The sequence below is a fragment of the Xiphophorus maculatus genome, chromosome 23 (genome assembly GCF_002775205.1).
Source record: "Xiphophorus maculatus strain JP 163 A chromosome 23, X_maculatus-5.0-male, whole genome shotgun sequence".
In the NCBI taxonomy this organism is placed as follows: Eukaryota; Metazoa; Chordata; class Actinopteri; order Cyprinodontiformes; family Poeciliidae; genus Xiphophorus; species Xiphophorus maculatus.
This window is the reverse complement of record NC_036465.1, coordinates 32,143,410-32,170,657: the sequence shown is the minus strand read 5'-3', so window position 1 is coordinate 32,170,657 and position 27,248 is coordinate 32,143,410. Positions and strand designations below refer to the sequence as shown.

At 38.3% G+C, this 27,248-nt stretch overlaps 1 protein-coding gene across 7 annotated transcripts in view; it reads right to left on the bottom strand.

The window, feature by feature from the left end:
* Window positions 1-1,259: 1,259 nt before the first annotated feature.
* LOC102233287 (protein phosphatase 1 regulatory subunit 35-like) overlaps window positions 1,260-27,248 on the bottom strand; it is a 42,507-nt gene continuing 16,518 nt past the window's right edge. The window contains exons 1-7 of one of the 7 annotated variants that reach the window (XM_023329018.1): window positions 17,761-18,682; window positions 17,579-17,665; window positions 15,204-15,444; window positions 10,961-11,066; window positions 10,457-10,572; window positions 1,999-2,089; window positions 1,260-1,872 (exon numbers count right to left, since the gene is read on the bottom strand). In XM_023329018.1, coding sequence (XP_023184786.1) covers window positions 1,571-1,872; window positions 1,999-2,089; window positions 10,457-10,572; window positions 10,961-11,066; window positions 15,204-15,443 — 855 coding nt within the window. In that variant the 5' untranslated portion in view covers window position 15,444; window positions 17,579-17,665; window positions 17,761-18,682 and the 3' untranslated portion in view covers window positions 1,260-1,570. Of the gene's footprint in view, window positions 1,873-1,998; window positions 2,090-10,456; window positions 10,573-10,960; window positions 11,067-15,203; window positions 15,445-17,578; window positions 17,666-17,760; window positions 18,683-27,248 lie in introns of those variants that run through there. The other 6 variants (XM_023329016.1, XM_023329017.1, XM_023329019.1 and 3 more) reach the window with 6 other exon arrangements.

The window sequence follows — 27,248 nt, the reverse complement described above, 5'->3', positions numbered from 1 at the left end:
TTTAATCAGCTATTATATCATAAATGGACAAAAAATAAAATAATCCACTGCAATAACTTTTTGTTTCTTCTTTAGCTTATATTGTGGCAAGTTTTATTAGGCTCAGAGTTGATCTTCGGGGGTGAGATTGGTTTTGGCTAAGGTATTACTTAAGGTTCTCAGCTGAAAAAAAAAAAAAAATCCACCAAAATCTTTTTGTACAGTGGCTCATCTGTTGGAGAATATTTCTAGGAAACTTTGCCCATATCAAATCTGTTAAAAGGACTTGACATTTTCGAGTTATAAGCTTAGAACCGTATTTTCTGCCATAGCGATACTTACAGGTATACATGTGTGGGTCCTGAACCCGGATACCAAATAAAAGTTGTAAGAAATAGGCTGCAGTACGAGTTTCAGCAGAGAAGAAGACACAAGGATGATGAAAAACAGAGTAAATTCAATAGGGTTTCCTACTCAGGAAACTAACTACTCAGCAGACAAACGGCCATGCCCTGCATTGGCCGTCCGCTTGCTTCTGTGGGCTCGGAACCCAAATAATTTAGAATAACTAAGAAAGGACTGACCTAAAGACTGATCTGACCAAAATAAGAAACTAACACAAAATAATAATGAAACTAGATTCAAGTCAAACTACAAAACAACCTAAAATCCTCACATGAACAGTTTTGTATTTAAACTTATTGTTCCTTGGTTTATAGTCCGGGGTAATTTTTAAGAGCCTTACCCAGTTAGTTCATTATTAGCAAGCAATTAATGGACCATGCCACCATCAGCCGATATTTTATGCATTGCAAATATCTGCTGAGGGTGACTTTCCACTTTGTGTTAAACATTAACTGGAGAAAGTTTGGGAATTCAGAAACTGCTGAGTTGCTGATAGTCTAGCTTGTCAACTTGCCTGTGACCGCAGCATGTGAGTCAGACTGTGTTTGACCACAGGACCATAAGGTTTTTGAAGGACCTAAGTTTATATTTACACATTTTTGATTAATTAGTTAATTAACTGGAGGCTTATCGATTAGTTTTTGTTAGCATAATTTTAAGGGCATAAAGGCCAGCTGGGGAGAAGGGCTCTACTGCAGCATGTCAGCTGCCAGTCTCCCCTCACCTTAAGATCCGCTAATGATGTTCACTTACAGCAATCCCTCCTCCTGGATGAGCAAGTAGTGACAGTTGATTGAACTGTTAATTTTACAGAAACCCCTGATACTGAGTAGGTAGCTGCAGTGGAAAAGAACACTATCAGAACCTAGTTTATTTGAAAATTTATCTTTAGTAAGTTTAACACTAAAACAATTAAATAGATATTATGAAAAGCATTTACAAGAACCACAATTGGTTAAACCAGCTGTTAATGATGACTTTTTTTACACAGAGGAATCAGAAAACTAATTTTAAAGCCTTCACATAAAATATTAGGAATAAATACAGCATATAATAACAAATGTAATCAAACCTGATTGCCCTTGAGGCTAAATGCATAAGTGAATATAAAACCAGACCCCTTTCTGAGACAACATAAAGAACAGATATAGGTTACATTTATAGATGAAAATCTCTAATGTGTATGTCAGGGTATGGCCTCCCAGCATCTCTGTCTCCTGTATAGGTCAAAGGTAGAGTACGCCGGGCATGCCACTGGGGAAGGTTTACACTTGGCTGGCTCCTCTTCTTGTTGGAGAGGTTTCTTTCTGAACAGCTCAGAGGTGATGAAGAAGTTGAGGGAGGGGCTCTCTGCTGACTTATAATAGTGGGAAGGCAGTGGGGCCAAAATGAGCTTGGCCTGCAGCACCTGGCTTAGCAACTCATCCTCCTGCACACTGACGCTCACCAGAGAGTTGAAGAGGTGTTGAGAGGGAGAGACATTCACCACTGCAGACAGCAAGAGAACCAAACATCTGAATTCTCAATCCTTTAGTTGGAACTAAAGGATTGAGAATTCAGGCAGCAAGAATGAGTACAATAGGGTCTCTGAGAAACCCTGTGTGTGGAGGTTACCTTCAATTGCTCTGGCATCGATCAAAGTCTTGGTCCTTCTTGATTTCAGCAGAGTCTGCTGAAGGGCTTTCTTGGAATTAAACTCCATCTCCTGCAGGACAAGGAACAGGCTCACATGGTTATCTGCTCAGTCTTGAACTTCTAGCATATTTGAGGATCAGGATGGATGAAAACATATGGCAAGAAACTACCAGGGCCCCATTTCAGAAAGCAGGATAAGTGAAAACCCTGAATAGAGGGATTGTCAGTTAACGTCACATTGTTAGCAGCCATTACTGCACATTTTGCCTTCAGAACCCAGGCAAGAATACATTATTCGGTGACACTTTACTTATCTTATGCATAAGACTGACATGACACTGTCATAAATATGACATAACACCTGTCGTAAATGTAACCCACAAGAAAGGTTAATTCAAATACACCTGACAATAGTAGATGGTAGGTACATTAATTTACTTCAATAACTACTACCAACACTACACAAGTATAAAGAAAATTGGGCCTGATCAGAAGATTTTAAATTTGCGGGAGCCTAGGTATGAGCAACAACAGAGGAGAGCACACAATATCTATAAGAAAGAGTAGAATTTAATATAATGAACCATTGTGGGTCCACATTTACAAATAAACAAAAATTGCGTGCTTTAGAAAAAAAAGAAAAGAAATAATCCAGTCTTGTCGATGTGCATGTGAAATGTTCTTTCGATGTTTGTTTAGTCTTTTCAATGTGTCTGTCAAATATTCAGTTTATGTCTCACGGCTAGTGACCAGTCAGGTCACCATATACCAGCTCACTAGGTCCTGTGGGCGCCATCAAAGTTCTGAAGAAGATGATCTTGGGTTTCGGGGCACTGCAGGCCAAAAGTGCACCATAACAAAAAACCCTGACATGGAATAAGGCATGAGTAAAGCATCTTAAAATACAGGATGCTATTAGCAATGAAGTTCAAAGAGATCTTCCATCATTTCTCAAGTTTTCTCCATGTTGTACAACAATGTTCAAGTTATCAGATTTCAATATTACCAACACATCAGTAAAACTAAAGACATTAGCTCATACGTGGTTATACATATATACATTCATATACATACTGTACATTTCAATCTAAAAGTGCGAATGAAGTACATCTTTAACACTATATTAATCATCAGAATGTGGATTAAAAGCTCACATTAGCTCTGACCTACTCAGAACAGAAAGTTCCTAAGTAATGCCAATAGAAAAGCACATTACAGTACCATGAACCATGAATTAGCACCCTTGAAATATTAGAACTTGTGCTAATAGGAAAATAAGTGCAACTACATAAAAATAATAATAAATCTTATAATACAATTAGATTTTTATTAAATTTGATCAATTACTAGGTATTTTCAACGAATTTACTGAGCCAACTGCCGAGCGCGTGCGATCACTCATCGACGCTCCGACTCTACCAACGGATTTTTCCGGGTTTCAGCCGCTCACAAGGGAAGCCTTCTGAGATTTAATAAAAACGGATTTTTCTATTTTGAATTATATATTTTGCGAAACTATTTTAATATTGTTTTTTTTTTCACCAATTTCCAAGATTCTTCATCAAATTCAATAAGATCTTCCAAGCTATCTAGGTAACGGAAACAACCGTCAGCTCTGAGCTCTCAAGCGTGTCTGACGCAATCTGAGCAAAATCTCAGCACCGCAGTTAAAGGGGCGGGACAATCAACCTTATTGGCTGATGTGAAATCAGACTGTGCCAGCTATTGGTTGTTCAATCCGTCACCAAAAACAATCACTAAAGGCATATTTCACAGTTTTTTATCTATATTTATGAACATATTTATTAACTTATTTTTAACTTTATTACTTTTTAACTCTTATTGTAGAATAGTACATCAATCAACATCTATTATTTTTTACTTGTGTTTTTAAACACTGGGTTGAGGAAGTCTTTGTAAATATTTATGACTGTCATTAACTTTCAGTCAGTAAATAATGAGTTTTAATGCAAAGTTGACACTATTTAAAATGTCTTTGTTATGACACCTTGACATTAAACTAGACTAAATGTCTTTGTTATGATAACTTATTAACCATGAAAAAAATATCGTTGTTATGAAACGCTGACATAACAGAGATATGTTATGTCATATCTTTGTTATGACATTATATAGTTATGACAACTTGACTTATGTCAAATTGTCATAACGAGACAAAGTCCTTGTTATGACAACTTGACATTAAACAAGCACCATGAACCATGAATTAGCACCCTTCATAATGGCAGATTATAATCATAATCATAAATGTCATTAGTTATCAAAATTTTAAATGTTATGTATCTTTGTGTATCCCTACACAAAGATACAAAACATAATTTGTTATGAGTCTTAACTGACAATCACAAGACCATTGTAATTATGTCATTAATGTTTTATCTTACACATTGGACTAGTTACAGACATCATTAAGCGTTATAACACTGCCAAAAGCTTTAATAACATATTCATTAATATTCTCCTTTTACCTGAAATAAAGTGGAACAAGTAGTACCAAAATTAAGATTTCACTACACTTAGTGAAATCTTTATTATTGGTACTACTTGTTCCACTTTACTTATTATACTGTCAAATACTATAAGACCAGTCATTAATATTAATTCCTACCTCAAGTAAAGTGAAACAAATAGCACCAGTTATAACCATGTCATTAAGAGTTATTACACAATGAAATGCCATTTCATTGTGTAATAACAATGAAATGGCATTACCTCAAGTTAATTTACTTGAGGTAAATTAACTTTTACCCCAAGTAAAAGTAATTAACTTTTACTTTTAAAAGTAATTAACTTTTACCTCAAGTAAAGTGAAACCAGTAGGACCAGTTATAACAATGTCATTAAGTGCTATGCAAAGTTGACATTGTTTTAAATGTCTTTATGTAAACTTGACACTAAGACAAAAATGCATTAGTGCATAATGCCGTCTCCACCAGTGAGAGGAAGCAGTGCATCAACAGGCGTGCAGTCTGTTGGTGAAGAAAAAGTTTTCCATTGTGTTGGCCTATCTAGCACAAGTTATAATGGCCAGACCTCCTGTTTAAAATGAAGCCAAAGTATGTCATCTACTCCATGTGAGATATGTATCTTTTTAACTTCAGATTTTCTTTGAGAAAAAAAACATTGACTATATCTCTATTTCTTTGTAAAGTTAGCTATGAGAAATTCAAGCCAATGCTACCTTGCTGTAAGTTAATGTAGCTAAAGTTTTTTTCCCTACAATTTTAATTAGCAAATTAAAAGCTACTATTTTAGTCTGTTATCCTTTATGTGTTTTATTTAACAACTGGGCTAAGATGACATGGTGTTTGTGTTCTTTGCTTTGCCAACTTTAACCACATGAAGACTCATTTTAGCCTATGGACAAATGGTGGGGCGGGGACAAAGGATGCTACTGAAGACATGCTATGCATGTGAAGGATGCTAATGAGTACCAGCCACAAAAGATAGTTCATGTTTGACCAAAGAGAGAGAGGCAGATGAAATATTCCCCAAGAAATTTAGGTAAGTAATTTTTGTGTTACTATTTTCTCCTGGTGAAGTGGGGTGGGAAGGGACAGGTAAGTGGGGAAGGGAGAGAAGAAATCAACATTCACCAGCTGAGTTAATAAGTTATGTTTTGACAACTAATTGTTGTCAAATATCAAACTGGTGTTTAATGTATTTATTTATTAATACACTTCTTGCAAACATCCACAAGCCAGAGTATCTGGTTGGAAATAATTTTGAATGCTCACCAAGGGAAAAGATTCACTCATGTGCCTAAAACTATACATTAAATGATTAATTCTGAATAACATCAGTGGTAGGTTCTATGAACTTCTGCCAAATAAATATTTGATCAGAATAATTTTGTTCAGATCTAGTCGTTATGCTACTTGTACTAAGAAATAGTTATATTGCTCTTTACAACAACTAGTTACACTGTTACTAGACAGTTGTTTGCCATTCTGAGAGTGTGCAGCAAGGGACATTCTTGAATTGGTAATTAAATAAATGCTGAATTAAGATCACATTGTTTTTTGTTTATTTTTCTTTCTTTTTTAAGTGACCACAGTGGATTATGTCATCACCCACTATGAGAATGTCTTGAAGAGATTCACCACGTTTGAATTCATGACAAGGCTTTCACCATGATTAACGTTGACCACAACGCCATTGCAAGAACACCTATAATTTCTGAGCATTTCCAGACACCTTCAAAGAGCTGCTTCCTGGAAATGAAGACAACAAGAAAATCTCCCTGTTTTCAGAACATTACAGGATTGCTACAACGAAGCACATGGCGGACATGATCAGAGCAAAAAAAGTTAAGACTGTTGAAACGACCTTTTTTCTTAAGTTAAGGAAAAAGTATTTCTGTTTTAGTTATTTTATCAATATGTCAGAGTCACAGCATGCTGAACCGGAAGTTAAACCCTCTGTTTGAGGAAGAACAAGTAATCCTTTGTTTTATTCCAAAGTACAAAAGGGTTTGTTCTAAAATTATGCGGGTAGTTATAGTCTTATTATAGCAGTTGACAGTGTAATAACACTTAGTAACATCTTTATAACTTGTCCCACTTCTTTCACTTGACTTTAGGTAAACGTTTATATTAATGACCCTGTTAGCAAAGCATGTGACACTGCAATAACACTTAATGACGTCTTTATAACTGGTGCTACTTGTTTCACTTTACTTGACATAAGAGTTACTATTAATGACTCTGTTAATAACATGATTAACAGAGCCATGCATTGACTTATAGGCCCAGTTATGACTTGAATACAGAGCAGCATTTCCACAATATTCACACATGTAAAACAGAGTGAAACAAAAATTGCTCAGTGAACATTGGTTCTTAATTGGTTTTATTTTTGTGTAACCAGGTTGTTGTGTATTGCAGACTTCTGCCTAGGTCCCTCTTGAAAATGAGATCTAGGTCTTAACAGGGTTTACCTGGTTAAATAAAGGAAATAATTTTTTTTAAATTTTTGTTCAAATGTTAAGTTTTCACTGTCAAATTCACTGCTAGTATGGTTAATGCGACATCCTACAAATCTATCGCTAGTCCCTCCCCCCTCTCAATCTGAAAATTTTCTGCCAGTCATGCTGCACAGAGAAAACAAACAGTATGGTGACAGCGAGAGTTTGAGGTAAGCTGTGAATGAGACAGTAAATGAAGAGGAATCAGAAGAGAAACAGCGCTGGATCAATAATTTGGCAGTAGTTCAGATTTTATATGGAGGATGTCGAACAAAATGAGGTAATTTTTGAAACATGTTATAAAACTATTGCCACAAAAGGCTGTACAATAAATTTATTTTACCAACTAATAAGACTATTCTTTTACATGGCATTCTAGTTGCACTGTTGTGGTAGAACTATTCAGTTAAAATGAAACCTGGAGATGTAGGCATGTAGGTAAGTGCTATGTAATGGGAACAATACGTCAAAACCACTCATTCGATCTCGGTGTCAGCTTTACGCTACATGTAGACTCGTTACCATAGCAACTGACAACAACGCCACTTTATGAATCAGGATTCAGCACCAAAGACACTCAAACATTACCGCCATATAAAACAGAAAATTTGGATCGTTACAGTTTTAGATTTTTAGGCTTGATGTGTATTTTGCCACTATAGATACATATATATTAATATATAGAATATATTAATATCACTTATATTAATATATTATATTAATATAAGTGATCGCTGTGGTAGATTAGCTACTGCTTTTTAAAAAACTTTTTATTCAAAGTTTCCAGTGCAAATCACATCACATACATTCATACATATAATGCATTTTACAAACTGTATATGTGTAACCTCTCATACTGTGCTCCACTGGAGGCTTTGTTTGTCCACAGTTTAAAAAAAAAGAAAACTAAATTAATTCACAACACAGGCAAGAATCTCCTCCAACATAGAAACTGCAATCTCCATTAGCGGTGGTTTGAAATGAGTATTTGAACTGTGGACCATTTTTCTATAAGGATGTCACCTTTCATCTGTAATTTTGCTGCAATTTGTTCCATGTTGTACACCTCCCTCACTCTATTCTTCTACTGTGAATGCTGTAGGCATTTACAATATTGAGTTCCACTTTTCTGGTTGCTCTGTAAATTTCACCGCGCTTCTTCTCCTGTATACTTTGTGCCATTTTCACCATTCAACTTTTATACTATTCAGCTTGCTGTTCTAATGCCGGCTATATCTCTTGGTATTCATAACCTTCATATGTTTTATAATATTCAGCTTTTTATGAATTTTTCACCCCGTGGGGGAAACTGCTCCATCCTGTGGCAGAATTGAGAATTACAATATAAAATGTCCGTTGTGTTTCACAGTGAATGTTTTAGGTCCTGAGTATTAATGGCAATCAATCATCCAGTTTCAGGAGTAAACAAGGCAGTGGCCATTTTGAAGTTGGGCAGTTTAACAGCTTTTATGCTGATTAACACATGGAAATAATTTGAGCTTTTGACATTGCTGTTTTCGTACTGAATGTGACATATTTTTTGTAGTCACTGTGCTAAACGATGCCTCCAAACAAATGTCGATATTTCAGGAACCATAAAAGGTATGGATTTCAATCACCCACCGTTTTTATCAGAAGGAATAGGGGAATGTTTCTGTCCTTTCAAATTTTAGGTTTTACATGAGTTTTTTTTTCTTTCTTGTTTTTTACATTGCATGGAATATATTACTGTAATCCAGCATGCTAGTGGTATCCTAGAACAATCAATAGAAATAGGTTTATTGAAAAACATCATTCATGGTTCTGTCCCATATTTCTATGGCATTAAAAGGATCTGAAACTTTTGTTTTTACATTGAAAGCACTGGTATGCACAGTAAATGCCACGTGGGTGGAATTTTATGGATGATATGAAGCCTTCAAAACTGCTTTAAGACCTTTAAGACCTGCTTTAAGTACCAAGTGTGCTTGGTACTTAGAGACCAAGCACAATGTGCATAAGCAACACACTTTGGTGTGTTGCATAAGCAGCACACTTTGCTTATGCAAAGTGTGGGACAGTGATGGGAGACTGTCCCATCACTCCCAGATGGGACCGTCTCATTGCAGTTAAACAAGCTCAAGTCTCCCATTGATTTGTAGTTATTGTGAGTTAAAACTGACCTGCTTCCCTATTTTTATTTTTTTTATTAAAACCTTTTTCTGGCCTTGTTATCTCGTCATAGTGTATATAATTAATAGAAAAGCACTGCATCCCTTTTCCTTTCAAAATAGAACTTACATTTAAATCAAACAGGGAAATGGGGGTGGGAACTTGCGTGGGTGACATCATGCTGCAAGGGGTCTATAGTTTAAAATAACGTTTCAGCTCATTTAAAAATACCACAATATATATTGTGTATTGTGATATAGCAAAAATATATTGGCATATTAGATTTTCCTCATATCGCCCAGCCCTACCTGAGGAGAAAACATTTGCTTAAAAATTTGGATATCTCTAAACAAAATACGTACCAAATACCCTTCTTTTCCACTCCCACATAAAATTTAACTAATTTCACAATGATGTATGCAGTTTTCTCTGTGATGACTTTCTGCAAAAGAAATTCAATATAAACCTGTTTTGTGACTCAGACATTGAGAATTTATTAAAGTTTTTAGAAAGATTTTAAAATTTTATATCAAAATGTTTTCTGCTTTTAAGTTTTGATGTAGTAAAATTTGCATGAAGCATGACGAGTCAAATTGTGGTAATAATAAAATGTTTCTTTTCAAAAGTGCCATTTTAAGTGAAATTACCTTATTTAATGAAGTACCTAAACATTGCAGCAACATAAAAGCTCAATCTTTATCCCAAATTGTAGCTGAATTTAAGTTTCTTCACACCGTTTGTGCCACTATTGTTATTTTATGGTAATATTTTTTTCTGCTCAGTTTATCATATCAAACATTTTAGTAACTGATGTGTGCCTTATTATATTTTTTTTTCAATAAGGACAACAAAAAATAAGACATTGCCACATTCCCGCTTTTTAATTCAAAACATCACATTTAGCGATGAATTGAAAACCTTGAAGGACACAAGGGTGGAAGTGCAAGCATTTGGACTGGGCCATTGATCAACACGTGACTATGCAGTAGTCACTAATCAAACACCTGACTCTATGCCAGGCCAGGTATAACATCTACGGTAAGATAAAAGTTCTACATTGCTTTATACAAATGAGAAAACAGTGTGTGATTTTTTCTTCCATTTTATAATTCTGTAGTAGTTTGTGTTAGAATGTCACATAAAATTCTGATTCAAGTTGTGAAAAAATGTTGTGAAAAAATGTGGAGAACTTTTACAATGCACTGAAGCTTTTACTTTACATGAGAAGATCAGACGCACAACCAGATAAAACAGATCATCTTTGTCAAAACATGGATGAATATGGAGAACAGCATGAACCTGAAGTGACAGAAGCTCCACCTTCAGGGCCAAAGTGGAATTCAGCTCTGCGTTGTCAAGACAGCCTGGGTTCCAGACAAGTCCTGCAGCAGGAGGCTCCATAGGACATCTTCCAACTCACCACAGAAAAAGATAGATTAGTGATTGTGTGCCTGGGAGAGGAGTCTGACATTTCAAATTCACAGGGATAATTTCTAATCTAGTTTATTATCTAATATTCATATTAATAAAGCTCCATACCCAAAAATATTATGCTGTTTTAATGTGAATTTATTGATTAAGCATTTGTTGATAAAAAAAATTTTACTTTTGGAATGCAACTTTATATATTTATTGATTAATTCATAATGATTACTTTAAACAGTGAATAACATTTAAAACTCAAACACTATTTGAAGCAGAACAGTAAAACCTGCTTTTTTCGCAAGTTATGTGGCATAAATATAATAAAGCTGTTTAAACTTAAAAATTATACAAAATTATGTATAACTTATTTCTAGTTACCATGGCAATATTTTGAGCTTCCTCTCTGTCCTCTAAGATGGTGCTGATGAGGAACAATGCGTCGATCGGGTGTTACTCTAACAGCCTCTGGCTCTTCAAAACACACCTGTACAGAAATTTACACGCATACACAGAAAACATACACACAAATTAGGATTATAGTGCTGCTATGCAGCATTATGTCATGCACACACGCTCACAAGCATACACACAAACACTCATAAGCTTTGTCATTCAACTTCACATTTAAAAAGGTACATATTGAGCAAAATATAGTTGGAAGGCTCCAATAATAAAATAATTAATAGCAAAAAGTATCAATATAAATATATACAATAAAAAGATTAATGGAACTTAGTAGGCTCATGAAATAAGGGATGAAGCTGTTGTGGAATCTTTTTGTTCTGCATTTGAAGTTGTTGAACCTTGTCCCAGAGGGCAGCATGGAGAACAAACCATGTTGAGGCTGGAAGGTATCTTTTGTAATTGGCCGAGCCCTGGACAGTAAGGTTTTTTTTTGTTTGAATTATTTTGAATATCTTTTACACAGACTTTGATTTTTTATAAAGATTATTTTATGATACTGTTTGTATTGTTTACAGATGGTGCAGTCCAGATGATTCTCTTAACTGTCCTCACAACTCCAGGTTTCCCCCAGTGTATTATGGCCTGGTGGCCCGCCATGATTACTAGAACCCCGCCACGCTAAGTGTTGCTTGTTTATGTTCTTAGGAAAATAATAATTATTATTATTATTATTTTTTAAATTGCTTAATTCTTTTTTGTTTTTCTAAGCCAGACTGCAAGCGTCTCTTATGCTCTGAACATTTCAGTAGCGGAGCAGATTTATTCCTAAAGGATACGTTTGTAATTGATAGGTTTATAGTTTATGCATTTGAAGCCGGCAGTGCGCAAACCAATCACACTGCTGGTGCCTCTGCGCGTTGCCTCGCTGCTCTACCTCACTTTACCTCAGCGGGATCGTGCATGCCTCCTGTCACTCAAACTGGACATAGGCTGACCTGTATGGATATTGTTGGAAATATTAGTTTAATTATGCTAGTTTTAATGCTAGCTTTAATGTTAGCGCATGTTTAAATATTAGACGGATCATGATTGTTTTGAGTAGGCCTCAGTTTAGGTTAGATTTAGACTCATTATTTAATCAATACATAACTTAATCAGTAGAACATTTTTCTTAGATATGAGCACAATTTGATTAAAATTAGTATAATCAGTAGTTTTTTATATAAGATTACATTCTTAAGAGTGTATAAATCATATATTCATTTGAAAATGTTTTAGTTCATTATAACCAGAGTTGAAAACTAATCAGAAAATATTGAGTGTAACAGATGTTTTGGTATTAAAACTGCTCATGTCTGTTTTATCAGTTTGAGGATATATGAAACGTGTGCTAATTTTTATAGTCAAAATCAGCTGTTTGATGCCCTGTGTCAGAGAAGTCAGGAGAACTTTGTACGGTTCAGGAACCAGTTTAAGGCAGTTTGAAGGGATAAAAAAACGGATAGCTGATACACTTTGGTCCCGCTTCCTTGTGTAAAATGTTTCTGTATGAAATGACCACATCTATCGTTCGTGCCCTGGGAAAGGGAGGATAGCTTAGAGAGCACTGAATTCATCCCTTGGCCTTGGTAACACCTGCATGGTTTCTGGCATGCAAACAGCAACACGTCATTAATGGCTGTTTGAGACCACCTCTAAACTGTACGTTAGAACGCATCAGACAGTAAAAACAGTAGAAACTTGACATAAAAGTAATTGAGTTAAAACAGCTAGTCAGATCACTGGGGTGGAACTGTCTTAACTGCCACATGCATTGGTCTCCGAAGGCGCGTCTTTGTATGTTTCTAAGGTAATTAATTTCTTCTTTGTGGCTTTGGTTTCTGATTATTATGTTTAGCTGTTGATGTGATTTTATGTACTTGATTGTTTGAATAAATTCTGGTTGATTATGAAGTTGAACAATAACTGTTGTCTTTGTGGTTTCACTTTTACACACGACAATAACGGACCTGGGGAGACGAGACAACAACGAGCAACAGGTAGTGGATATCTCGTTTCACAACAATATTTTCATCAACTTCCTGTGAGAAATTATGTTTCTTTGGAGAACTCAAGGTAGGAGTTTAAAACCCACCCCGTTAGCTCTGGTTGTGCACAGGAATAACTTGTAGTCGCAAATTCAGAAGTGCCAGTTGAGGAGTGGTGAGAATGATTTATCTTTGTGAACGAACAATTATGTACGCCGTTTACATCTCAACAAGCTGCCCAGAGTGTGGCTCTGTCTTCCTTGTAAAATTTATGTGTGTTTGACCCAGTTGGCAGCTGGTTAACCAACAAGCGCTAACCAATCATCATGCAGGATCAGCCTGGTGAGGAGTTTTCACGCTCGCCTCATAGTCACACATCACACTGGTTTTATATTATTTTGTTATTATTTTTGGTATTATTTTTCCGGTTACACGATGCACCAAATCATACCAAATGCTTTGTCCACTTAGTCAGAAAGAATTTTCTGACTAAGTGGACTAAGTGGGTGATATCAAATCTCCGCGGCCGCGCGGAGATTTGATAATCTCATCCCATAAACTCTAGCAAAACAAAAAAAACAGTTTCTGTGACTTTTATTAAAAAGTCAACAGACATGAAATAGAAGAGCTACTAAAGCCACATTGGCAGCATTAAATTAAATCTCCTGTTTATTGCGCAACTCTACGCACAGTGCAGCGGATTTAACTCATGGTGGTGGATGGCCACCACATCCCAACATGGCTGTGACATCAGCAAGGAGGTGGTGGAGTCATTTTTTGGGTCGAAATCATGGGGAGAGAATCATTGGTCGGCCCCTTCAGAGTCCCCGAAGGTGTGAAAATATAGCAAGCAAAGTATATGGCCTTTCTGACTGATCACTTTCTCTCATGGTTCAGAAAGAAGAGCCGTATCTTCTGTAGCAAAATCATCCTCATGCATGACAATGCACCATCTCATGCTGCAAGGAATACCACTGTGTCATTGGCTGCTATGGGCATAAAAGGGGAGAAACTCATGGTGTGGTCACCATCCTCTGACCTCAACCCTATTGAGAACCTTTGGAGTTTCCTCAAGCAGAAGATCTGAGGGTGGAATGCAGTTCATATCAAAACAGCAGCTCTGAGAAGGTTTTCTGACATCCTGCAAAGAAATTCAAGCAGAAACTCCACCAAGTCACAAGTTCAATGGATGCAAGAATTGTGCAGCTGATATCAAAGAAGGGGTCCTATCTTAACATGTAACTCGGTCTGTTAAAATAACTTTTGATTTTAGCACATGTGACCACTTAATGCTGCACATTCAAAGAATGACTGTTTGCAGTTCTTTATAATTCATAAAATGTTTAGAAAAGCTGTGCATAATAATTTGGAACAGTGCAGTTTGAGTTTTTTATTATTGAAAAAAATACTGTTGTCATGGGGAGCTTTGTTCAGTAATGGGTGGCAATTTATACTGAAATAGTTCATGACTTGAAAATTATACTGACCATCATTTGCATTGACCGTTTAAAAAAATCTGAGAAAATATCACTTGCATAATAATTTGGAACACGGTGTACTCTATGGTTCATGCAGATGTCCTTCTCTCAACACTAGCTGTTGGCTGACGTATGTGGGCATGGCTGAATGGCGAATTCTAATCCTTTGCCATTTGCCATCATACATGCATCATATGATTTGCACCAAACGTGATAGGCTTGACTTTTGTTAAGCTCTCAAGAGCCCAATATAATTAAATTGGAATTTGACTACACTGCACCCCCTTGGTTATTCCAACAGTTGTATCTCCTTACTACATATCCCAATCTGCACCAGATTTTATGTGCATCATCAGGGAGCACTGCTCAACACATTGCCTGGTGAACAGGTGTGGGAACTGTGCAAGAGCATAGACGGTGGCGAGCTGGTGGTGTTGCTGGAGCTCCCGTGGTCGCCATAAGGCTGGAGTAGAGCGAAGCTGCGAGGGCCTCCAATGCTGCTTGCAGCTTTAATGAAGTTTGTGTTTGAAATGTAACAAAAATGGAAAAGTTTCATGTGTATGGTTCTTCTTACAAATTTGAATTCTTACAAAGCATGCTATCCTGGGGTTTGGGAATTTTGAAAGTCCAAACTGTCTGCAATAGGCGGTATTATAATTATTTCTTAGAGAGCCATCTCAAAATGAAGGTGTATCTGTTATTCAGTACTACCTTTGTGTTCCTTTTCCTTTCAGTCTGTCTTCGTGGGTGGGGCCTTTGTTGGGGTTCGTCACTGTGTTGACTCTGCTTTAGCCGACAGGTCTTCTGTTGCATGTGGTCAGGGTTTGGGGCTGGGCTAAGACTGACCGACAGGTCGAGTTCAGGGCAGTGCGTCACACAGGAGTGAGAAGGGAAGGGCGCAGGGATGGTGTTGGGAGATGGAGAAGAAGAGTCAAGTATGGAGAAACTCATCCTAAAAGAAAACACAAGGAGATATGATTTAGTAGATGATGAGAGGCCCTCTCGCAAACGGCAACTAAGTTTGGTTGCTCTCTCTAGATGGAATGAAAGTGGAGGACACATTACAACAGAGGATAAATGTCAAAGCTCCAGAAAAGGCAATTTGATGTAGTTTTGCTTTTTTTTATTAGCATAACTACTATTGAGGGTTGATAGCTCAATAACTTTAAACTAGATTCATCCATTATTACACCCGTAAACAGTGTGCATCTGTGTGATGATTATATTGTTTTGCACATGTGGGTTGCTTTGGGGTATTAAAATGTTTATACAGAGGTCTGATTGCATTTGCATCAATAGGGCAAAGAATAGGGCAAAAAATAATAACTGACCATCAAGACTTCCCAAGAGGGAAGATCAGGAATGAAAAGAATTCTACAGAAAGAAGATGGAAGATAAACATTAGCAGGGTTTGGAAGAGGCTGAAGACAATTTTGGGGTTACACACCAAACCTCTAAACTGTAGGAGATTTAGGGTGAATGACTTAAACCACTTCTTTAACAGGTTTGATCAGCAACTAACCCCTCATCCAGTACAGTTTCCCCTGCTGCTCAAACATCACCCACCCTCTCTGTTTCAGAGCACTAGGTCCCACACCACCACCTCTCTGCCAACCATCCTGCCATTACAGTACTACACAACATAAAAATAAAAGCAAATAAAATTACAGGCAAAATATTCTTATTGACCACCAATCATTCTTGGCTGGATCAGTGTTACCGGTAGTGATTGGTGTTGCTGATCATAAAAACCTGTATCTCACACGTTGCAGCTTGTAGAGGCTGCAAAGCGTGCAGCCTCTGCAGATACGTGTGCAGCGTGTCTCCCTCTTTCCTTCATGATGTTCAACCACACAGCACATAATCCTAAGCAACGTCATGTGGACCTTTTGCACTCTGAGTGATGTGATGCTTGTGTCGGAAAAATCCTTGTGGGTGAAGCATGTCAAAATTAATCAACGCAGAAAATTTAATGTGATATTTAAAAAATAAGCACTTGATGAAGTGGTGAGTTTTCAGGCTCACTGCAGATAAAAAAGAGACACCCAGAGCAGTCAGACAACAGGATCCCAAACTTGCCATTCGTCCCGATGAGTATTATAATCAGAACAGAAGGCTAAGCAAATAACCAGAAAAAATAATTTAATTCATCAGGATAGATGACCAGCCTTTCTCAGAGTGGAAACACTGGGTTCCACCAACTGCTGTCACTGTTGGAGTGCAGCTGTGTGCTAGTGGTGCCTGATATTTCAAAGACGTAGAACTGTTTGAGCTCCACCAGACAGTGGACTATCACAGAACATATTCTTACAACTGCAGTATGTAACTTTTAGAAAAAGTTTTTGTATATGTTGTTTAAATGAAATCTAAACATTTATTTGAGATACATATTTAATATTATACTTAGTAAACCATTTCAGTGTTTACTTCCAGTTATAAAAAATGATTGACATTTAAAGTGTAACTAACCCACTTTGCTTTTATACCCCAACAGAGGCTGCGACAAATTTGTACCGCTGCAACCAACCAAAGATGGCCGGCAGTGAGACAATTTTAGACCAAATAATGAAGAACAAAATGAGTTACACCAAAATATTAAAACTTGCACAGAACCTGGCTTAAATAACGTATTTAGACAGTTTATAAAATAGTTGATTTGGGGTTTAGTTACACTTTCAATAATTATTTGATAAGTTATTTATTTATTGTAATTTTGCACTCTTTATTCTCCTTAGCTTTTAGAATAGGAACAAATCTGACAAATATATTTATTTAGACTCCTTGACTGTGGTAACCCCAAATAAATTTCAGTTCTCCAATTGCCTTCAGAAGTCACGTAATTAATAAACATGGCTCATTTATTTGTGTACAATTTAATCTCAGTCTATGTGGAATTGTTCCATTTCTAGCCTCAGAGGCTTGTTAGAGAATAGACAAAATCATTATAAGACCAAGAGCACAGAACACAGGTCAGTGAGAAAGTTGTGGAGAGGTTTAAAGAATAAAATAGCATTTTAAAAACCATATTCGATTTTCCATCCACACTACTATTATTTTCTACTTTGTGTACTATTTTGTGTACTTACACAAATTAAGATATAATTGCTTACATCAGGCCTTACTCTTCAGAAGTATGGGCTGATGATGACAAAAGCATTGCCCTCCATACAGCCCTGTCCCATGTAGAACAACAAGATGCTCTTTGTGATTTTAACACAATAATTACACAGATTCTTGTTAACAAAATGCATTCTTTGAATATATCCACCTGTGAATGAATCAGAAACTTTCTCACTGATTGTCCTCAGACCACCAGACTTGGGCGTCACTACTCAGTCCACCCTCAAATTCCGCACTGCTTCACCACAGGGATGTGTGCTCAGCCCGTTCCACTACACCTGACTGTATACATGACTGCAGACATACTCACTCGTCCAACACCATCATAAAATTTGCTGATGACACTACTGTCATTGGACTTATTACAAGTGGAGATGAATCCTTCTACAGGGATGGAATTCAGATCCTGGCTAGGGTTGCCACCCATCCCGTAAAATATGGAATCGTCCCATATTTGGCTGTCAAATGTTGCGTCCCGTATTGAACCGATACGGGACGCGATTTGTTCTGTATTTCTATAAATATCCGATAGACATGTCTATCACACGCATATCAACACTAACTGTAACAATAATGACCAAAATAAAACACAGGAAATATTAAGGTCAGCTAAATTGACACGGCGGGAACTATACAGGTCCCCCGTAACGCTACAGACCAACGCTGTTGTGGTTGCCTAGAGACGGACACTACGCAGTCGTGGTGAGCTGCTGTCAACCCGCGTCTTTTTAAAACGTCCGCGACCCCATTTTTCACCGTCCTTAGAAGTAAATCCTCTCATAAAGATACAGACATGAGAGGGAAGACGCAAATCCCAGGCTGGAAAATGTTAGTGAGGATGAACACAGGCAATTAAATCTAATCTAATGAATACTATCGCGAAGACGACTATTCGGAATCAATCTGATCTAGGTAACCATAAGAATTCATTCACCGTTAGCTTTTGTCTATGACAGTTAGTAAAACCCTGGCGAAAATCTCGGAGTCTCAACTGAATATTACAGCTACCACTGTCTCTGCTTTGTATGTCAATAAAAGTTCGTGTTCACCGATACATCTAACCCAGCATGCGCTACCTTCTTCTTCTTCTTCTTCTTCTTCTTCTTCGGCCTCCTGCTCTTCCTTTTCCTCTTCTTCTCCTCCTCCTCCTCCTTCTTCTTCTTCTTCTTTAGATTTTAACGGGAGCTTGCATCCATTATTGTTGCACTACTGCCATCTATTGGATCCTAATATCTATACCTCAAATTCTCATAATGATCCCAGTATATTTTTAAAAACGAAAAATCTACTTTTTCCCCTCAATACCATTTAACTGATCAACCACCTTCTCAAATTTCAATTCCCTATTAAAACCTAATTCCGTTTTCAATAATCTTCTTTGATTTTGATATTTTCTACAACTAATAAAACATGTTCCATCGTTTCTACAGCATCACACCATAAACCAGTAAGATGTTTCCCCATCTTAAAAAGAGTTCCATTAACAAAACTGTGACCGATTCTTATTCTATTTATAATTATCTCCTCTCTTCTGTTTATTCCTCTAATCCTTACAACATCAACTGTATTTTGTATCCTATATAAATGCCTTCCATTTATTTCACTATCCTATCTAATTTTCCATATCTTTTCTCTCCAAACTTTACTTTTGCCTTCAGATTTAGATAACTTTATTGGCATATCAATGTCTTCTTTTTTAATAGCCTCCTTAGCCAACCTATCTGCTCTTTCATTACCCAAAATACCCACATAAGCAGGAGTCCAAAATAATATTACATTTTTATTTTGTTCGCAAATTCTATGAGGAACAACCATAATCTCATGTAATATATTTTGATGATTATTTGTACTTCCTTTTTCAATACTCAGCAATGCAGACAATGACTCACTACAAACTATTATTTTATTTATATTAGTATCCTCCACCCATTCTAAAGCTAATAATATAGCACATAATTATACTGCATATAGATTATCTACTGAGATAATTAGATGTGCTTTTTGAAATATTAATCTTTAATTCAGGAATCACTACTCATATACCAGCCACTTCATTTTTTGGGTTTTTCAAACCATCAGTATAAATTTGCAAATAATCATTATTTATTCTGTATTTGATTATAACATTTTTGGCTGATATTTCTTTCCTTGATATTTGATAATGATCTGTCTATATTAATATATTTCCATTTCCATGTACTGTAGGTCTCAAAGGCCACAATACTGTTGGACTAAATTCTTTGTTATATACACTAAATGTTTTTGCTCTGTCATCCACAACCCACCCAAAACTATTAATTTGTTCCTTTCCTCTTTTCCAACAATTTTCTAATACTTTCTTAACTGGATGATCTTCATTATGTCCTTTTAAATTCATCCAATAATTAACCCTTATCTGTTGTCTTCCGATACATAATGGCATTTCTCCTGATTCTACTTGTAAAGCACATACTGGAGTTGATTTAACTGTCCCTAAACAAATTCTCAATGCTCTAGCTTGAATAACATCTAATTTTTTTAATCTAGTTTTAGCCACTGAACCTTACACCACACTCCCATAATCTATTCTTGACCGAATTAGTGACACATAAACATTTTTAAGTGATTCAAAATTTGCACCTCATAATATTAAGAACCTCTTAATTTTTCTCCATAATATGTTCTATATGATTTTCCCAAGTTAATTTCTTATTAAAAACTACTCCCAAAAAACAAAAACAGTCAACCCTTTCTAACTCTTTCCCATATAAATACAACTTTTTATCAACCCCAATTTTTTTATTTGTAAAAAACATTACTTTTGTCTTCTTGATTGAACATTTAAAACCCCACTGTATCCCCCACTTACCCACTTTATCTATGCCTTCCTGAGGTTTTAAAATAAGATGTTCTACATTTCTTCCCATTTTCCATAATGCTCCATCAACGCTCCAACGTTCGGGTGGCGTTAGTGGCTGCAGATGGAGGTTGTTGCGGCATGCAGCTTCCATCTGCTGATCCACTCCCTAGTCGGCTGTGTTTCCACTCCTGGGATTGTCTTGGAGTTGGAGCGCTTTGGACGCTCTGCTGTCTTGTTTTGCCGGTGTTGGTTTGGGCCGCTCTCAAGGAAACCTGTTGCTGCTTTTACAGGCTGAGTGAGCAGGGCATGACTCCTCTGGCCCCATTGAAAGGCATTGAAATTGGACAACGGCAATTTGTTCCACCATTTGAAGTGCTTGTGTTTTTTTCTTTTACAGTTTGTTTGCTTATTATTGAAATTATTAATGTGTTTGCTTTCTTTTGTTTTGATTTACTAATTTGTCTTCTTTTGCATTGCATGTTTTGTTTGTTCATTTATTTTTTTGGGAAAAATTTAAATAGTCCTTCATTTCATATGATCCCTTTTCTTTCCAGGGACTGAGTAGTAGGCCTGAAGCCATGTTTTTAAAAAGAGAAATGTTTTAATGAAATTGTTTAATAAAATATTGTGTGTCACATTGACTATTCTGTGTTCTGGTGCATCTTGTTTAAAAAGACCCCCATCCCCCTGCTGGTCACACCCAATTTGCTTTCCCAAATATCCACTTTCCTCCTATCATTTCAGGACTCTGTGCCTGACCAATCCTTATATTGCTGGTTATAATGTAATGATCACTACCAAAAGACTTATTTTTAACTTGCCAATCACATAATGGAGCCAAACAACTAGAAACCAATGTCAATCCAATACAGATTCCTTACCTTAATTAATATCAATTCTTGTCTTCTTACCATTATTCAAACATAAAAGATTATTACTATCTAAAAAAATCTTCTAAAACTTTACAATTATAATCAACTTTTTCACTTCCCCATAATGAATGATGCACATTAAAATCTCCACACCAAATAATATTTCCTTTCATATCCATCTCCTCAAGTTTACTTATTTCAAGCTCCTTACGGGGATTGTAAAAATTTATAATCAATATTACCTTCTCTTTTACCCATATTTCAATTGCTACATACTAAAAATCCCCTTTCCTTTCAATTATTTTATATGGAATACCTTCCTTAATCAGAGAAAGACACCCATGCCCATTTCCTTCTTTTCTATCATATATCCCTGTAATATATCCATATACTCTGAAGTCCAAAAAAGGCTTCAGCCAAGTTTCCTGTATACATATTATTTCATGTTTTACTTCCTGCTCATAAATAAACTGTTTAAAATCTTGACCATTTGACAAAAGACTCCTTGCATTCCATTGTAAGATTCAAATTTTCCTTCTTGACTAGCTTGACTACATATTTCTCCCCTTATATCTTCCCATCGAATATTCTTCAAGTCTAAGCTATGGCATGCTGCCTTGGCAATAATCTGAATCCTTTCCGTCTTTGATTTCACATCTAAGGTTGCATTTATTACTCCTGCAATAAAAGTCACCATTTTCTTTTTTCCTCTTCTATTTTCCTTTTGACCATTTCCATAACTTTTTGGATTACTTGTTTTTCTCCTGTCAAAGATTTTCCATTTTGTTTCTCTTTTTCAACCATTTTACATGCTTTCTGCATAACTTTTGTTTTCTGTATAATTGTTTGCTGTTTCATCACTTCACATCCCCAAAAAGCAACACTATGATCTCTTCCACAACTATAGCACTTTGGTTTAACTCCCAACTCCACATTTTCTATATTCATGGTCTCCAGAACATCGGGCACAACTCCTTTTTCCTTTACACATTTTTGCAACATGGTCAAATTCCTGACAATTGAAACATTTTACTGGTTTAGGCACAAATTCCCTGAAACGAAATCTTATCAAACCAAAGAAGACCTCCTTTGGCACTTCTTTTGTTTCAAACTCCACCAACACAGTTTCTGTCTCAACTTTCTCTGGACCCTTTATCAGCCTTCGTGCTCTTTTTACTTCCCTATTTCTTTCTTTTAAATTCCCAACTAAATCTTTCATATTTACACTTAAAGGCACTACTGTGATAATTCATTTACTTTCATTATTTCTTTTTTCACCCACTCTAACAACTGTTCTATCTTTGACTTTACACACCCATCCAAGTTTCTTCGTCTTTTCCACCTGAGCGTCCGAATTACATCCAATCAGAAGACTCCGTCTCTCAGTATCTTGGAATGTTTAATCTCTCCTTGGGCTGCCACCTTATCGTGGTGGAGGGGTTTGAGTGCCATCAATGATCCTAGGAGCTATGCTGTCTGGGGATTCATGCCCCTGGTAGGGTCACCCAAGGCAGACAGGTCCTAGATGAGGGACCAGACAAAGCGCAGCCCGAAGACCCCAATGATGAACGACACCATTGGACTTCGTGTTCCCTCGCCCGGACACGGGTCACTGGGGCCCCACTCTGGAGCCAGGCCTGGAGGGGGGCACAATGGCGAGCGCCTGGTGGCCGGGCATTTACCCATGGAGCCCGGCTGGGCTTAGCCCGAAGAGGAAACATGGCCCCCCCCTCCCATGGGCCCACCACCTATGAGAGGAGTCAAAGGGGTCGGGTGCATTGTGTGATGGGTGGCGGCCGAGGGAGGGGACCCTGGCGGTCTGATCCTCGGTTGCAGAAGCTGGCTCTTGGGACGTGGAATGTCACCTCTCTGGTGGGGAAGGAGCCGGAGCTAGTGTGTGAGGTCGAGAGGTTCCGGCTAGAAATAGTCGGTCTCACCTCGACGCATGGCTCTGGTTTTGGAACCAGTCTCCTTGAGAGGGTCTGGACATACTTCCACTCTGGAGTTGCCCAAGATGAGAGGCGTCGGGCAGGAGTGGGCATACTTGTTGCTCCCCATGTCGGCGCCTGTACGTTGGGGTTTACCACGGTGAACGAGAGGGTAGCCTCCCTCCGCCTACGGGTGGGGGGACAGGTCCTGACTGTTGTTTGTGCTTACGGGCCAAACGACAGTTCAGATTACCCACCCTTTTTGGAGTCTTTAGAGGGGGTACTGGAGAGTGCTCACCCTGGGGACTCCCTTGTTCTGCTGGGGGACTTCAACGCTCATGTGGGCAATGACAGTGAGACCTGGAGGGGCGTGGTTGGGAGGAACGGCACCCCCAATCTGAACTTGAGTGGTGTTCTGTTGTTGGACTTCTGTGCTGGTCATGGATTGTCCATAACGAACACCATGTTCAAGCATAAGGGTGTCCATATGTGCACTTGGCACCAGGACACCCGAGACCGCAGTTCGATGATCGACTTTGTCATCGTTTCATTGGATCTGTGGCCATATGTCTTGGACACTCGGGTGAAGAGAGGTGCGGAGCTGTCCACTGACCACTACCTGGTGGTGAGTTGGCTCCGGTGGTGGGGGAGGAAGCCGGTCAGACCTGGCAGGCCCAAACGTGTTGTGAGGGTCTGCTGGGAACGTCTAGCGGAATCCCCTGTGAAAAGGAGCTTGAACTCCCATCTCGGGCAAAACTTTGAACACGTCCCAGGGGAGGTGGGGGACATGGAGTCTTAGTGGACCATGTTCTGTAGCTCCATTGTCGAGGCGGCCGACCAGAGCTGTGGCTGCAAGGTTGTCGGTGCCTGACGCGGTGGCAAACCTCGAACCCGTTGGTGGACACCTTCGGTGAGGGATGCCGTCAGGCTGAAGAAGGAGTCCTATCGGGCCTTTTTGGCCTGTGGGACTCCGAAAGCAGCTGATGGGTACCGGCGGGCAAAGCGGCATGCAGCTCGGGTGGTTGCTGAGGCAAAAACTCGGGCATGGGAGGAGCTTGGAGAGGCCATGGAGAAAGACTTCCATATGGCTTCGAGGTGATTCGAGGTGCATCTTGGGGGGGGGAAGCAGTACGACACCAACACTGTTTATAGTGGGGATGCTGCTGACCTCTACTCGGGACATTGTGGGCTGGTGGGCAGAGTACTTTGAAGACCTCCTCAATCCCACCAACATGCCTTCCATTGAGGAAGCTGAGCCTGGGGACTCTGGGTTGGGCTCTCCAATCTCTGGGGAAGAGGTCACCAAGGTGGTTAAAAAGCTCCTCGGTGGCAGGGCCCCAGGGGTGAATGAGATCCGCCCGGAGTTCTTTAAGGCTCTGGATGTTGTAGGGTTGTGTTGGCTGACGCGACTCTGCAATATCGCATGGACATCGGGGGCAGTTCCCCTGGATTGGCAGACTGGGGTGGTGGTCCCCCTGTTCAAAAAGGTGGACCGGAGGGTGTGCTCCAATTATAAGGAGTCACACTCTTAAGCCTCCCTGGCAAGGTCTATTCAGGGGTCCTGGAGAGGGTCCGTCAGATAGTCGAACCTCGGATTCAGGAAAAGCAGTGTGTTTTCGTCCTGGTTGTGAAACACTGGACCAGCTCTACACCCTCAGCAGGGTCCTGGAGGGTGCATGGGAGTTCGGATGAATTAGGATGTTTACCATATAGGAATAACGATGGCTTTTTTCTACTTATCAGGTATTTTCCCTTCCTCCCACACCTTATACAATTCTAATAAAATTTCTTTATTCACTTCACTAAGGTTATTTAACATACTATAACTGATTAGATTAGAAGGAGTTGATTTACTGGAATTCTTCAATGCTTTATTTAATGCTATCAAAGAAAACCTCATATTAATGAAATCCTCATAAGGTTCATCATTATGAAATAATTCAATAGTCCTCTGTAATGTTATTTCATGTTCTCTTTTTTCTTTATTATTTAGATTGTCTGTACTATATATCTTTGCAAATACTTCAGCTAATAGCTGAGCTTTAGTTTTATTATCCATTATAATATTTCCATTGTCTTTTATTATTGGGGAAAAAAATAATCTTTTGAATTCCCATACAAAGATTCACAATATTTTCTCCAATAATCCCTTTTATAATTTTTCTTTCAGTAGCTCGCTGCTACTTACCACCCAGTTTGACCACCCAGCTTTTCCTCTTCACTACAATTCATACTATTCCAGTCACTTCTTTCTAAATCCATCGTTGTCATATTCTGATTTTAGTCACATTTATCATCAAAATTTCAGATCCAAACTTCTCTGTCTTAACAGGTCAGCCATTGCACGTAAGCTTGGCGTGAATGAATCCATGGTTCGATGTTGGAGACGGCAGCGGGAAGAACTCATTGAATGTCAAAAGGCAAGAGGACATAAAAGCAGATGGCCTAAACTTGAAAATGTTCTACGGCATGGAGAGCAACACTGACATAGAGACAGAAAAGGCATGTGACAAAGCTGTTCTAAGGCTGTTCAACTCCGACACTGAAGCTGACTTCAGTGGTTTCAGTGCGGAAGAAGAAGATGAATAAACCAATCAATAACTTTTTTATTTTGTTTGATCAGCACTTTTACTATGTTACAGACACCATTCGGACACTAATCAGTTCAGTTAAAGCTGAACTTGGCAACTTTTTTTCTTTTTCAACCTTAATAAATCTGTTTACAAATCAATGTGATTGTGAATTGACCTGTTGTGACTTAATTTTGGGTGGTTTGCCACCCTCTGTTGCATCCTTGTGGAAAACCGAGAGCGGTGGAGAAATCTGCGGCTTATCTATGTACGTTTCCTGTTTTCTCTTAAAAAAACTTTGTGGGTACAGCTTATAGTGAGGTGAGCTCTATAATTCGGAAAATATGGTACTTAGTCTATGATAACAATGCTATTGCTATCGCAAGCCACAGGTAATCCATTTTCCGTTTCAAACTCTTCTTATTAAAGTAAGAGTTAGAGAGCTAAATATAATAGAAATATTGGCTACCTTCGACAGAAAAAATAACTAAGTTTATGAAAGCAATGCAGCCAGTTTTGCTCATTTTGATTTCCAAGGCATAACATGGCAGTTTATCATGATTCAGCCACAGTAATGAAATAATGAACTGCAGTCTGATTTTTATTGTTAATGTGTTTCACCCTTTGAGCAGTGAAAGTCAATAAAATGTGTAACATGTCTTTTGCTTTAAGTATTTACTTACTGGGGGGTTTTGTTATTTGTGCTGCAGAGCCGCAGCTAGCTCCTCACTTCAGCGGCTCTGACGGAGCCTGTGCCCTGGCAGCGCTATTATTGCTCCTCCTACACTTTGGACTGAACCATTGTTCTAACAATGGTAGAAGTGGACCTAAAATTTCATTTTTATTTTGGACAGGCACCTGTGCTGTCACCAGGCACCAGCACAGGTGAGCAATGTGACTAGGAATTCAGACACTGATAGCATTGGAACGGCACAACACAGGAACAAAGCAGACACAGGAACAACCAACATACAACAAGGATCCGACAGGGAGTAAGAGACACAGGTGAGATTAAATACACGGGCTAATCGGGGAGCACGAGACACAGCCGGGAGTAGTCAGGGGCTGCCTTTAAAAGCCTTCCAATGGACAACCAGCCTAAAAATTAATGAAAAGCAAGCATGGAATACTGCTCTTTGACATCTATTGTGACCTGAACTTATTTGATGAGAATTAGTGTCCCTATGTCTTTTTCTGTTTATTTGTCCATCCATCCATCTTCTTCCACTTATCCAAAGTTGAGTTGAGGGTGTAGTTGCCTAAATAAGGAGGCCCAGACTTCCCTCTCCCCAGTCACTTGGGCCGACTCCTCTGGGGTTCCCAGGCCAGTCGAGAAACACACTGGCCTGGGAACTCAGGGTGTCCTGGGTCAACCAACATCACCCTACAACAGTCAGAGCCTTAAGGAACTCCAGGCAAATCTCATC